General features: G+C 42.5%; 2 protein-coding genes across 2 annotated transcripts; both read right to left on the minus strand.

The window, feature by feature from the left end:
* Nucleotides 1–215: 215 nt before the first annotated feature.
* On the minus strand, nucleotides 216–1,502 carry LOC138963559 (chymotrypsinogen A-like). Its single transcript, XM_070335416.1, has one exon. It carries the CDS (start codon nucleotides 1,466–1,468, stop codon nucleotides 278–280), a length of 1,191 nt encoding a protein of 396 aa, XP_070191517.1. The 5' UTR covers nucleotides 1,469–1,502; the 3' UTR covers nucleotides 216–277.
* Nucleotides 1,503–7,305: 5,803 nt separating this feature from the next.
* On the minus strand, nucleotides 7,306–8,367 carry LOC138965554 (chymotrypsinogen A-like). The gene has a single exon (XM_070337738.1). The coding sequence runs from the start codon at nucleotides 8,365–8,367 to the stop codon at nucleotides 7,330–7,332; it is 1,038 nt and encodes a 345-aa protein (XP_070193839.1). The 3' UTR covers nucleotides 7,306–7,329.
* Nucleotides 8,368–14,490: the final 6,123 nt, after the last annotated feature.

The raw sequence follows: 14,490 nt of genomic DNA on the forward strand, positions 1-14,490 counted from the left end.
ATGAATCATAATGCTCCCCAATTACCCAGGTGAGTCAAAAATGGGCGTAATGTGAGCAGTTTTCCAGACAACGGGAAAAACACCCTCACAACATGGATTGCTTTGAAAGACGGAACAACACAAGGCTTCTTTGTGTTGTTCCGTCTTTCAAAGCAATCCATGTTGTGAGGGTGTTTTTCCCTACCTGCAGCAAATCACTGTTCAAAAATAAATCCTCAATAAAACTTTCTCACACGTTATTTGACTTGTCAAAACTAAATCAATTATTTTCGGCAGATTATGGGGTTAACGAATTATTTTGCAGCACGGGTTCGAATAGTTCGATAAGTTGCGCGCGTTTGTGCAAGATCTTTCCTCGCTCGCAAGTCTGCCAGAAAATAACGGGCACAGCCGTCTGCTGACATCGCTGAGGAGTGGGCTCGAGGGACTTGCAGACGATGTAGCCAGCCAGGATTGTGCATAGGTTTAGCTTGTAGGCCTCCCAGAACTCGTTCCCATGAAACTTGAGACATCCGTTCCTCAGGCAGGATAACCAGGCACTTGTACGAGCCTTGTTGCGCACCGCTGGGAGCCCTACGTTGTCCAGCCAACTGCGGAAAAATGGTATGCTGGCGTAGAATGTGACATAACCCGGCGTCCCACAATGGTTATCCTTATGCGCACCCGACACGGCGCCAAAGAGCTTGAATCGCGAGGTGGAGTTATACCTGCATACCAAAGGCCCCCCGGAGTCTCCGAAGCAAGGGCTTTTTCCACCCTGCGGTCCAGTGTCACTGCAGATTATGTTTTCGTCGAATAAACGCGAATGGTAGTCCGGGTCGTCTGAGAAGGGTTTAAATGTCATACACTCGGGATAGGAGTGCACGTTGAGCTCCACATTTCTGAGGATTAATTGCGTTGATGGGTTGGAGAAATTCGTTCTACCCCAGCCGATAGCTTCACATCTGCTGGGTACCTGCTCGTCCTGTGCTGCTAAGCTTACGGGTTTGATCAGCTTGTTCCACTCCGCATGACTTGCCAACGACCGGTCCAGCCGAAGAATCATGATATCACAATTAAGCAAGGACACCGTTGTGTTGAAGCCTGGGTGAACGAAAGCTTCTGCTACACTGACTTGTAGAACAAAGTCAACGGAAGGTCTATAGTCAAAAAAAGCGTAAACGACTATGCCCTGGAAGTTCAAGAAACCATCGTTGCTCCGCGGGAAAGAACTACCGCAGTGTGCTGCGGTGACAACATGCTGATCATCGATAAGGGTACCCCCGCAGAATGTATAGCGTCTCCCAGAACTGACTCTCTTGTCAATCCTGACCATCCACGGATATTCACTTGAATTGTTCGTAACCTCGCCTCCGACAATGTTTGATCGGGTTTCAGGTCCGACAATATTTGATAGGCCTACATCTGCAACAACGCATACGGCAGCGAAAGCCGCAATGACCAATTGTCCTTTCTTTGAAATTATCATAATTCTGTGTTGACTTGAGGCCTGGGTTTTTGCAGTCCTTTCAATGGCTACTCTTAGAAGAAAGACACACCGCTCTGCTCACAGAGTAAAATGCAGTCCTGCAGTGTGACGTACATCTTTGATGTCATCGGCTATTGCGTATTTTATGACGACTTCGAAGCAAATGGAAGAAACAAAAGAAAAAACGCTCGCGCTGGACCCGAGTACTCTTCAGACTGGCTCGCTCAATAAATATAAATGTTTGGAATGTCTGTGGTGTGAATGTTGGTTTCTGACCAGAAATGCAGATCTATCTCTGGCCGATTCATAGATTCAACCTACAAACTGCGACCTCATCTGTGATCAGATGGCCAAGCAATGCGTGAAATCTTTTATTCTAAAGCCTTATGGCTCGTTTCGACAAGCATTAAACGGATGAAATTAACCACATGCAGTTTATTCTTCAGAAAAATGCACACAAAAAATGGGTTGGATTCGGTGATGTGTACATAAACGTCTTCCTCGCGATAGATTCGCTTATTATTTTGTCTTATGAAGCCGTCATCAACACGAACACAATGATTGCAGAAGCAAACTCTGTACCTACACGACCGAGACACAAGACTGATTATTTCACAGCTGCAATGTGAATAGAGAACAAAGACGTTTTGGGTAAGCTTACTCACGTCACTGAGTCCACAGGCGGAAGGTATCGTTCACTGGACCACTACTTCCATAGAAAGACTACAAGGTTTGTCACTCAGCTTCGAGTCGTGCTCCACTAACTTGAGAAAAAAAATTATGCACAAAATAATTGCCAATGTCAAGAACCTTTGCAACTGTACAAATGCCGTGATAAATGAATGTTCTAACTATCTGTACCTTTTGTATTTAGCTGCCTGTCCGCTGCATGTTTTTAAACCGTATTTTGTGCGACCAAACGTGTCTGTCAACGGCATACCACTTAGATCCTGTGCGCCTGATGATCGTCGTATGTCCGAGGAGATAGTAGTCCGATGCGATCATTGGCTAATAACCGGACGTTTTCTTCATTTGTATTCGGCAAACGGCTCTTCGCCAAAAACCTAAAGTGAAACTCCCGTGGGTAGCTTCCCTTTGCTGCAATATTTACATATATATGTTTTTGACCAATGAGCACTGGTATGCATATTCGGTGCGGGATGCATGATTTCTTACCGGCTACAGGATTGCGGTTCGCAAACGAACATTCGTCCAAATGATGGTTAAAAACAACCTGGAGCGGACGGCAGCTGAAAATGGTTAAAATAATCATTCAACTGTATTTATTTGACCTAACACAGACTGTAGGAAGAGGCAAACCGTCTTGGACAAAAAAATTGTCCGCAGGAAGCGACTCCAAGAACACAGACGACTCGAAGTGAGTGTCAAACCTTGTAGTCTTTCTATGGAAGTAGTGGTCCAGTGAACGATACCTTCCGCCTGTGGTCAGTCTTCACTGACAAGCTAGGAACAGACGGAAAATTCCGAACAAAAGTAAATGACGTCAAAGTCTCTTTCGCTTTGCGTGTAACTTTGTCATGACGTATTTTTGTGTGACGCGTTCGGCTGTTCTATTAGCTCAATGGCTGCGTGTTGCCCCGCCAGTGTGAACTCCTCCTACAAGTCGTTTTTGTGGTTTATTTCGCATTTAGGTCCCAGGTAACATTATAAAGTTTTAATACGATCAATCGGACCTATTATCAAGTTAGTGTATCAACTTTTGAACGAACTGCGCCCAGTAGTTTCCCAGCAATAAGCTGTTAAGTGGAGAAAGACACACAGACACACACACAGACACACGATTAAAGTCTGCTGAGCCCTAGTACTAGCGTACTCGGGGATAACCTCATTTATCCTGATCATACCCACAGGCACTCGTCACGAGGTGGGCGGGGCCTATGTCTTGGATGTCACTTGTGATGGACGGTCGTCTTTTCTTATGTTGTAGTCTTGAGAGCGCACATGCCCCGCCAACTTTGATCGCGACCCGCTCGTGACGAGTGCCTGTGCAAGGCCATTTCTCGGTCATCCTAGACAAACTAACGTCATTTATCATGGTCACATAATTAAGTCACTTGCCAACCAACGAGTGTTCTTGGTCAACCCAGACAAACTAACGTCATTTATCTTGGTCATACCTCAGATTTGCACACAAAGGCGTGTTCTTGGTCAACCCAGACAAACTAACGTCATTTATCTTGGTCATACCTCAGATTTGCACACAAAGGCGTGTTCTCGGTCAACCCAGACAAACTAACGTCATTTATCTTGGTCATACCTCAGATTTGCACACAAAGGCGTGTTCTTGGTCATACTAGACAAACCAAACTCTGCATACTAAGAGGTCACTAGTTGGACGCACGTTCACACATACACACACATAATACACATACACACACAGGCACGCTCGCACGCATGCACGTACGCACACACACACGCACGCACGCACACACACACACACACACACACACACACACACTGTCACACAGAGAGAGAGAGAGAGAGAGAGAGAGAGAGAGAGAGAGAAGAAGAACAAGAACAAGAACAAATCTTTAATTATGTAAGGCCACTGCAGCCCCTTACAATAGTGGTTAAAATAACAGCAATAGTATCTGCACAGTTATAAATTATAGTCACGCATAAAATTCAACAAATACATTCAGACCCTGATGACATGTCACTGAACCTGATTTATAAGGGTTCGTCTCTTCTGTAACATGAAGAACACAAATCTGCTGAAGCTGTTCATCACATTATCCTCATTACTGCCACAGAAATACACAAGTTGTTGTTGCAGCGTCAGTTCGAGATTTTCAAATACTTTGCTCGAAGGTCTTGATAAAAAGGACATAAAAATACAACATGGTGTTCATCTTCTTTATCAGCTGTACAGAGAGGACAGTTTCTTGTCGTTTGGTTTGGTGCGTACCGAAACTTGTGAGCGCTGATTTCGGATACTCCTGTGCGGAAACGAGTAAGAGCAACTCTGTACTTAATATCTTCGATTAATTCAATGTATTTCTCTTTTTCCAAGCATGTTTTGTAACAATTATAAATGTCGAAACGTTCACGCAGTGAACGAGAAAGAGAGAGAGAGAGAGAGAGAGAGAGAGAGAGAGAGAGAGAGAGAGAGAGAGAGAGAGAGAGAGAGAGAGAGAGACTGAGAGAACTCGTACTCGAACTCGAAAACTTTATTACCGAGGGATGATAGTGTTCTGCGCGAACTTAGAATCCGGTTCCATTCTAGAATGGACCGGGTCCAGGTTGGAATTCTAACCCTGCGCAAGTACAGGGGTGGCATTCTAGAATGAAACCCTTGAATAAAGGGGGCCGTAATGTTTGTAGGTAAGACAGAGTTGTCTTCCCTTGAATTATCTCCACCTGCACCTTCCCTTTGATAAAATGGGGCTGATTTGTCTACCCCTGAAAAAAATCCTTTGGCGATCTTGCGATGTCATGTCATGTCAAGAAAGTTGACACTCCTGAGTACGCAATAAACAAAGGCAGACCATAGCAAGGGGGACTACCAGGGCGGTATTGTTTGCAGGGCAGTTGTTTTTGTGATGAGAGCCGGTTGCGGCCGCTTGCAATGTCAGCGCTGTCTCCCTCTCGGAAATGTCCGGTTTTTTGACAATTTTTTTGACAGACAGACAGACAGACGGTCAGACCGACTAACCGACAGACAGACCAACAGAAGGACAGAGTGAGTTATAGAGCTGTTGTCACAGGTTTAAAAAAATTTGCTTTTTGCTCGGCACTTTCCGGGAAAACCCGAAAATTCTGATGCATCCAAACGAATTGTGAAAATGATGCATCAAATCTTGGTTTTGGATGCATCAATTTGATGCATCAGTTGATACGATCCGCGTTCCGTACTCTCCTGCCTAATAATGCTACCACATAATTGTACAAGGAGACAATAGTAAAGCCCCCATCTCCACCCCATTACTCTCCCCTCACCTCCTGAACCCCATCCAATGTAATTTATTTGTGATTTGACAAAATGGTGAGCCAATGTTCTTGTCATTCTATAGCACAATGACATCATTAAGCTTGATGACCTCAAGACTTATTTTCTTGATAGCTCAGTGGATATTTCAGGGGTGAAAATCTTCTCCAGCAAACATGTTCATGCGGTGACTCTGAAATGTGTTGACAACAAGCAACATTTTGGTCATGTCTGCTGATTATCAACACCAACAATTGTGTGAAATTTGGAGGCTTTTGCTGCCAACATAACTGAGAAAATATGAACGTAAAGTTTTTACAAATATTACTCCGCTGTGACCCCAAAATGTGACGGGAGTAAACCAAGCTAAGGTCATGTTGGCAGATTATCAAACCCTTTAAGTGTGCAAAGCTCCAAAGCTCTACCTTCAAAAACACCTGAAATAACTGACGTCAATGTTGGGTAATTATGAATTGAACATGACCCCCTGTGACCCCAAAATTTGACGAGGGTCAATCAAACATACTTTTTTTCTTTATTTGGGGTTTAAATTCGTTTTCAACCGTTCAAGGTTATATCGCGACGGGGAAAGGGGGGGGGGGGGGGGATGGGATAGAGCCACTTGCTAATTGTTTCTTGTTCACAAAAGCACCAATCAAAAAATTGCTCCAGGGGCTTGCAACGTAGTACAATATATGACCTTACTGGGAGAATGCAAGTTTCCAGTACAAAGGACTTAACATTTCTTACATACTGCTTGACTAAAATCTTTACAAACATTGACTATATTCTATACAAGAAACACTTAACAAGGGTAAAAGGAGAAACAGAATCCGTTAGTCGCCTCTTACGACATGCTGGGGAGCATCGGGTAAATTCTTCCCCCTAACCTGCGGGGGGTAATCAAACATAGGTTAAGTCGGGAGATTATCAAACCCTAGAAGTGTGCAAGGATTCAAAGCTCTCGCTTCAAAAACATCAGAGATAACCTCAACGTTAAGTTTTATAAAACGAACATGACCCCGCTGTGACCCCAACATTTGACGAGGGTCAATAATAATAATAATAATAATAATGGGAACTTATAGAGCGCTTACCTAGAAGCTCCAAGCGCTTTACAATGACATTATTATACACATGTACAAAACCAAAATACAAGCATTAAGACACAAAAAGAACAGGAGTACAAAACCAAATTCATCGTTTAAATCCATGCAGTCACAAACAAACACACGCGTGCGCACGCACATACGCGTGCGCATACACTCACACATGCTATCACCACACACACGCACAGATACACACAGACACACAGATACACATTCACACACACACACACACACACGCACACACACACACACACACACACACACACACACGCATACAGACAGGCACACACACACATACATACAAACACACACACATACACATACACTCACACATGAATACTAATATACCTACACAAATCTGCATACATGGCGTACACACAAAAATCGCAAATATAATCACCAAACTGGGGTCACTTCGTGAGATCATCAAACCCTAAAAGTGTGCACAGTTTCAGAGGTCTAGCTTGAAATACATCCGAGAGAACCTCAACGTTAAGTGTTTTGTCCACGGACGGACGTACGGCCGGCTAGCCGGCAGGACATCAGTACAGACGGACACATTATGAATCATAATGCTCCCCAATTACCCAGGTGAGTCAAAAATGAGCGTAATGTGAGCAGTTTTTCAGACAACGGGAAAAACACCCTCACAACATGGATTGCTTTGAAAGACGGAACAACACAAAGAAGCCTTGTACGCCCCCGCCTACCTGCAGCTAATCACTGTTCAAAAATAAATCCTCAATAAAACTTTCTCACACGTTATTTGACTTGTCAAAACTAAATCAATTATTTTCGGCTGATCATGGGGTCAACGAATTATTTTGCAGCACGAGTTCGAATAGTTCGATAAGTTGCGCGCGTTTGTGCAAGATCTGTCTTAGCTCGCAAGTCTGCCAGAAAATAACGGGCACAGCCGTCTGCTGACATCGCTGAGGAGTGGGCTCGAGGGACTTGCAGACGGTATAGCCAGCCAGGATTGTGCATAGGTTTAGCTTGTAGGCCTCCCAGAACTCGTTCCCCTGAAACTTGAGACATCCGTTCCTCAGGCAGGATAACCAGGCACTTGTACGAGCCTTGTTGCGCACCGCTGGGAGCCCTACGTTGTCCAGCCAACTGCGGTAAAATGGTATGCTGGCGTAGAATGTGACATAACCCGGCGTCCCACAATGGTTATCCTTATGCGCACCCGACACGGCGCCAAAGAGCTTGAATCGCGAGGTGGAGTTATACCTGCATACCAAAGGCCCCCCGGAGTCTCCGAAGCAAGGGCTTTTTCCACCCTGCGGTCCAGTGTCGCTGCAGATTTGGTTTTCGTCGAATAAACGCCAATAGTAGCCCGGGTCGTCTGAGAAGGGTTTAAATGTCATACACTCGGGATAGGAGTGCACGTTGAGCTCCACATTTCTGAGGGTTAATTGCGTTGATGGGTTGGAGAAATTCGTTCTACCCCAGCCGATAGCTTCACATCTGCTGGGTACCTGCTCGTCCTGTGCTGCTAAGCTTACGGGTTTGATCAGCTTGTTCCACTCCGCATGACTTGCCAACGACCGGTCCAGCCGAAGAATCATGATATCACAATGAAGCAAGGACACCGTTATGTTGAAGCCTGGGTGAACGAAAGCTTCTGCCACACTGACTTGTAGAAAAAAGTCAACGGAAGGTCTATAGTCAAAAAAAGCGTAAACGAATATGCCCTGGAAGTTCAAGAAACCATCTTTGCTCCGCGGGAAAGAACTACCGCAGTGTGCTGCGGTGAGAACATGCTGATCATCGATAAGGGCACCCCCGCAGAATGAATAGCGTCTCCCAGAACTGACTCTCTTGTCAATCCTGACCATCCACGGATATTCACTTGAATTGTTCGTAACCTCGCCTCCGGCAATGTTTGATCGGGTTTCAGGTCCGACAATATTTGATAGGCCTACATCTGCAACAACGCATACGGCAGCGAAAGCCGCAATGACCAATTGTCCTTTCTTTGAAATTATCATAATTCTGTGTTGACTTGAGGCCTGGGTTTTTGCAGTCCTTTCAATGGCTACTCTTAGAAGAAAGACACACCGCTCTGCTCACAGAGTAAAATGCAGTCCTGCAGTGTGACGTACATCTTTGATGTCATCGGCTATTGCGTATTTTATGACGACTTCGACGCAAATGGAAGAAACAAAATAACCTCATTTATCCTGATCATACCCACAGGGACTCGTCACGAGGTGGGCGGGGCCAATGTCTTGGATGTCACTTGTGATGGACGGTCGTCTTTTCTTATGTTGTAGTCTTGAGAGCGCACATGCCCCGCCCACTTTGATCGCGACCCGCTCGTGACGAGTGCCTGTGCAAGGCCATTTCTCGGTCATCCTAGACAAACTAACGTCATTTATCATGGTCACATAGGTAATCTTAAACTTTAGCGTGTTAAATTCATAGCTCTGAATCCAGAGGCATTTAAGTCTCCAAATTTGTAGAACCTGCACTTGTAATCATAACAAGTCATTTTAGATCCCTTTGAAGTTACGGAATGAACTCCGATGAACTGTACGAATGCATTTTGTTTACATGGGTCAAAGAAGGAATTATCCGTATGATCAGACAAGGGAGACAACTCTTTCGTGTAAATGATGTCCCATGGTTGACAACGTACGCCATTTTCGGTGCATTTTCGTCGATTGAACAACCAAATTAATTAATTATGCTTAAGTTTGAAGCTCAATCCGTCAATAAATTTCACGACAAATGTTCTTGGCTTGCTTACATGGACTTGTATCAAAAATAAGTAAAGAATGTCACTGGATTCTGAGCTATGAATTTAACACGCTAAAGTTCAAGATTACCGTCACATAAGTCATTGCCAACCAACGAGTGTTCTTGGTCAACCCAGACAAACTAACGTCATTTATCTTGGTCATACCTCAGATTTGCAAACGAAGGCGTGTTCTCGGTCATACTAGACAAACCAAACTCTGCATAAATAATACCAAGAGGTCACTAGTTGGACGCACGTTCACACATACACACACATAATACACATACACACACAGGCACGCTCGCACGCATGCACGTACGCACACACGCACGCACGCACGCACGCACACACACACACACATACACACACACAGACACACACACACACACACACACACACACATACAAACACACACACACACACACACACACTGTCACACAGAGAAAGAGAGAGAGAGAGAGAGAGAGAGAGAGAGAGAGAGAGAGAGAGAGAGAGAGAGAGAGAGAGAGAGAGAGAGAGAGAGAGAACAAGAACAAATCTTTAATTGTGTAAGGCCACAGCCCCTTACAATAGTGGTTAAAATAACAGCAATAGTATCTGCACAGTTATAAATTATAGTCACGCATAAAATTCAACAAATACATTAAGACCCTGATGACATGTCACTGAACCTGATTTATAAGGGTTCGTCTCTTCTGTAACATGAAGAACACAAATCTGCTGAAGCTGTTCATCACATTATCCTCATTACTGCCACAGAAATACACAAGTTGTTGTTGCAGCGTCTTAGAGTTCGAGATTTTCAAATACTTTGCTCGAAGGTCTTGATAAAAAGGACATAGAAATACAACATGGTGTTCATCTTCTTTATCAGCTGTACAGAGAGGACAGTTTCTTGTCGTTTGGTTTGGTGCGTACCGAAACTGTCTTGTGAGCGCTGATTTCGGATACTCCTGTGCGGAAACGAGTAAGAGCAACTCTGTACTTAATATCTTCGATTAATTCAATGTATTTCTCTTTTTCCAAGCATGTTTTGTAACAATTATAAATGTCGAAACGTTCACGCAGTGAACAAGAACAAGAACAAGAACAATTCTTTATTTAACGAGGGTAATAGAGTAAGCAGTGATCTGCTTTTTTACATCTGGCCCTCGCCCTAAAGAGGGACTAGTCTAAAATTGCGAAAGAATAAGCAAGTAAAGAAAAACGAGAAAGAGAGAGAGAGAGAGAGAGAGAGAGAGAATACGAATACGAATACGAAAGTTTATTCAGTTTTAGGCCAGAGCCCCTTCTGAAGGGTATGCGTCCATATACAACATAATCATAGCAAATATTGTGTTTCATAAATGACCCAAATTTGTATACATCAAACAGTAATACATGTGTACATAGATCATGTCACAGTGATTAATCTTTTCATTCCCTGATAAATATATTGTGCTAATTTGGATATTTGACTGACATTTCCAGTAGACATAAGCAAAGTATATCGGTACATACATGGATGGTTATAATATTTTGGCTTTATCAATAATACTCTTAGGTCACGTAGTGCAGGACAGCAGAACATAAAATGTATTTCATTTTCTTCAGCCAATTTACACAGACGACACAACAAATCTTCCTCACTCCGTACACTATACCTACACCTGTGTACAGCAAGATCCGATACACCGAACCTGAATTTAGTTAATGCACTTTTCACATAGCTGTTCATTTCCATATCTATATACGCTTCAGTACTGCTTGTGGTCTTAAACAATCTGTATGTAGAAAATCGATCACTGCTTTGCATATGGTCGTTCCAGTCTTGCCATCTGCAATCTATCAATCGCTGTCTGAAACATTTTAGAAAACCACCAATACTGTCCACCCCTTGGTTGTACCATACATCTGCAAACCCATGAGAGAACAAACACTTTCGAACATCCGTCGCCCATGTAATCTTGCCATTACAATCTAAATTATAGAGAACTTTGTATGCTTTACATGGGATCTTAGAATTTTCCATTCTTGTTAGTTTTAGCCAATATGTAATGCACTTTACATATGAGTTTAGATATATTGGGAATCTTCCCAATTCACCATACACAAGGTCGTTTGGTGTTCTCATGTCTACATGTAGGAATCGTTTCATGGCGAATAAGTGTAGTTTTTCTATTTCAGTACCTTTTTGGAAAGCCCAAATCTCAGCACCATATTGCACAATCGGTTGGACTTGAGAATCAAACAATTTTGTAAACAATGTGTAAGAACTACTCTCTAGCTTGTGCAACACACGGAGTATACCAAACACTGCCCGTTTACCCCTACTCACCAAATCTTGACAGGAAACATTAAAACTGAGTCTCGTGGAAAAAAATATTCCTAAATACTTATAAGCGTTAACAACAACAACTCTATCTGCACCATAATTCCATTTTTCACAACTAGCTAAATATCCTCCTTTACGGAAAACAATAATATTAGTTTTGTTCATGTTAACTTTCAACTCCAATCGAGAAGCTGCATTGTACATATTATTCAGCTGTCTTTGCAGGCCAACAACAGTTGTGGAGAGCAATACAATGTCATCAGCAAAAAGCAATATGAAAAATTCAACAAAATCAAATGTCACACCATGTTTTCCATTCTCCATTACTTCCAAAGCTAATTCATTTATGAATAACGAAAACAACACAGGGCTACATACATCACCTTGTTTTACCCCATATGTACAATTGATTACATCAGTAAATTTAGCGCCACATCTTATTTTAGCTTTCACATCCAAATACATGCTTTTCACACAACGATGCAATTTTCCTCTAATACCGTTTTTCATAAGTACAGGCCACAGAAGTTTCCTAGAAATCGAATCGAATGCCTTCTCAAAGTCAACAAATGCGACATACAATTTTCTGTTATTTGTAAACTGTTTCTGAATGGCCGCCAGGAGTGTAAAGATATGGTCAACTGTTGAATGATCTTTTTTAAATCCAGCTTGATGTTCACCAGTAATATCATTTATGCTAATCCATTCCTGCAATCTGTTATTAATTATGGAGCTATATAATTTACTGCTGACATCACACAGTGATATTCCCCTGTAGTTATTGGTGTCATTTATCTGACCTTTCTTAAACAGAGGCAAGATTATTGATTCCTTCCAGTTGTCCGGGTAAAAACCACTATCAAACAAGACATTAAACAACCTTACTAAAAACACCACCACAGCCTCACCCGAATGCTTGAAAAACTCACCAATCAGCCCATCTGGACCAGCAGACTTTCCGTTCTTCAGCTTTCTAATTGCAAGAGTGACTTCTTCTTTCGAAATCGGTCTATCTAATACATGTTCAACAACATCATCATCATTTCCTTCATCACTAACATCAGCATTTTCATCCACAGCCCCATCAACGACGTCCACTATAGCTACATGTGTGTCCTTCTCTAATACATTCTTAAAATGTTGGAACCAATCATCTAGAGTAATGTTATGACGCGGCTGCGTTTTCCTCCGTGAAAGTTTCTTCATAGTTTCCCAAAATAGTTTCTGCGATTTTACTGAGCTGCTCAAGTCAGCGAGTAGACCAGCGTTATAGCTTTTCTTTTTCATAACGATCAGGTATTTATATTCACGCCTAGCAATGCAATATATATTTTTATCCAGAACATCTTTTGATTTTCTACATTTATGTAACATCTTACGGACATGCCTTTTTGCTGTTTGACATTCATGGTCAAACCATTCTCTCTGTAACGACTTACCACCTATTGACATTCTTTTTTTCATGCATTCACCTTGCTGTTTTATGACATCATTAAACTTGTTCAGTGCGGCGTTAACATCATTCTCAATTAAGGCAGCAGCATTGACAAGTTCGTACTGTACATCACCTGAATTCATTAAAGAGGAGAAGGCAGCCGCACATTCAGTCTTCCAACAGTATTTGACAACAAATTCGTCAACCTCACAACCAGCTTCATTCATAATGGCATTCGGCATACATCTTTTATCATGCAGAACCAACTCCACCGGCATATGGTCTGATTCAATACGCTCTAAAACATTTAACTTGCAATTATTCGCAGCTGCTTCAAATAGATTTACAGACATCAAAAAGTAGTCATTCACACTGCTTCCACTATCAGAAATAAATGTGTATCGTCCACGAAGGTCACCTTGACACATTCCATTCAGAATACACAATCCGAAACCAGTACACATACAAAGCAATTTTTTCCCGTAATTGTTCAAGATTTTATCTTCGGAGGACCTTTTTGTCTCAAACAAATCCACTTTACTAACGTGTACATATAAATCCTGTTCGTCAACGTAATCAGGTGTAATATCCGAGGTCCTAGAATTCAGGTCACCACATATGATTACATCTACATCATCCAAAGACAAAAGACTATCCGCCAAGCATGATTCTAAAATATTTATTCCATTTTCAAAATCAAAAGCAGTGTAATACGGTGAATGTTCAGGTGGGATGTATGCACAGAGAAGCAAAATGTCCTTAGTGAACCTAAAGTACTCTTTATGCAGAACAAACGAAAGGAAGTAGTGGCTATCACTTTCCAACTGTGTTACGTGAGGGATAATATTATTCCGTATTAGACATATCACCCCACCCGAACATCTTCCCTGCCGCGTCAATTTGACTGCTGGCTTGACGAAAACCGTATGGTCATTAAAAAGACATGACTCGAAAGTTAGAACAAACGTCTCTACTAGACAGACAATGTCATAAGAAGAGAGAAAATCGACAAACTCGGGATCGTCTAATTTTGACAAGATACCGCAAACATTCCAATGAAGAAAAGATAATGAGTTAAAAGAATTTTCAACGTCATCAGATCGATCAGTGCCATTTAAATTTGACGCATCCACCACCTCGTCATCACCGTCACTATTCTCACCACCCCCATCAATTTCACCCTGTTCTTGCTCATTTCCACTCTCGTTTTCACTTTCTCCCTCACTTCCCCCCTCCCCACTCTCGACCGCACGCTCGTTCATATGAAGCATACAACTATCATTGCTAGACATACGTGTATCGTATAAACTGCTGCTATCCATTTCATGTATAACTTTATCCTCGTACACATTCCAACCACAAGCAATATATATGCCGCTATCATCCATGTCTTTTGCAGTGCGAGGGGTTGGACAGTCACAATAATGGGTAAATGCAGTAGGCCTATTGGTTACACGGCCGTTTCTATT

Source organism: Littorina saxatilis, linkage group LG4, assembly GCF_037325665.1.
Source record: "Littorina saxatilis isolate snail1 linkage group LG4, US_GU_Lsax_2.0, whole genome shotgun sequence".
NCBI lineage: Eukaryota > Metazoa > Mollusca > Gastropoda > Littorinimorpha > Littorinidae > Littorina > Littorina saxatilis.

Excerpts from the sequence above, each read along its gene's own strand:
- LOC138963559 (XM_070335416.1), bottom strand. The coding sequence starts at position 1,468 with ATGATAATTTCAAAGAAAGGACAATTGGTCATTGCGGCTTTCGCTGCC.
- LOC138965554 (XM_070337738.1), bottom strand. The coding sequence starts at position 8,367 with ATGGTCAGGATTGACAAGAGAGTCAGTTCTGGGAGACGCTATTCATTC.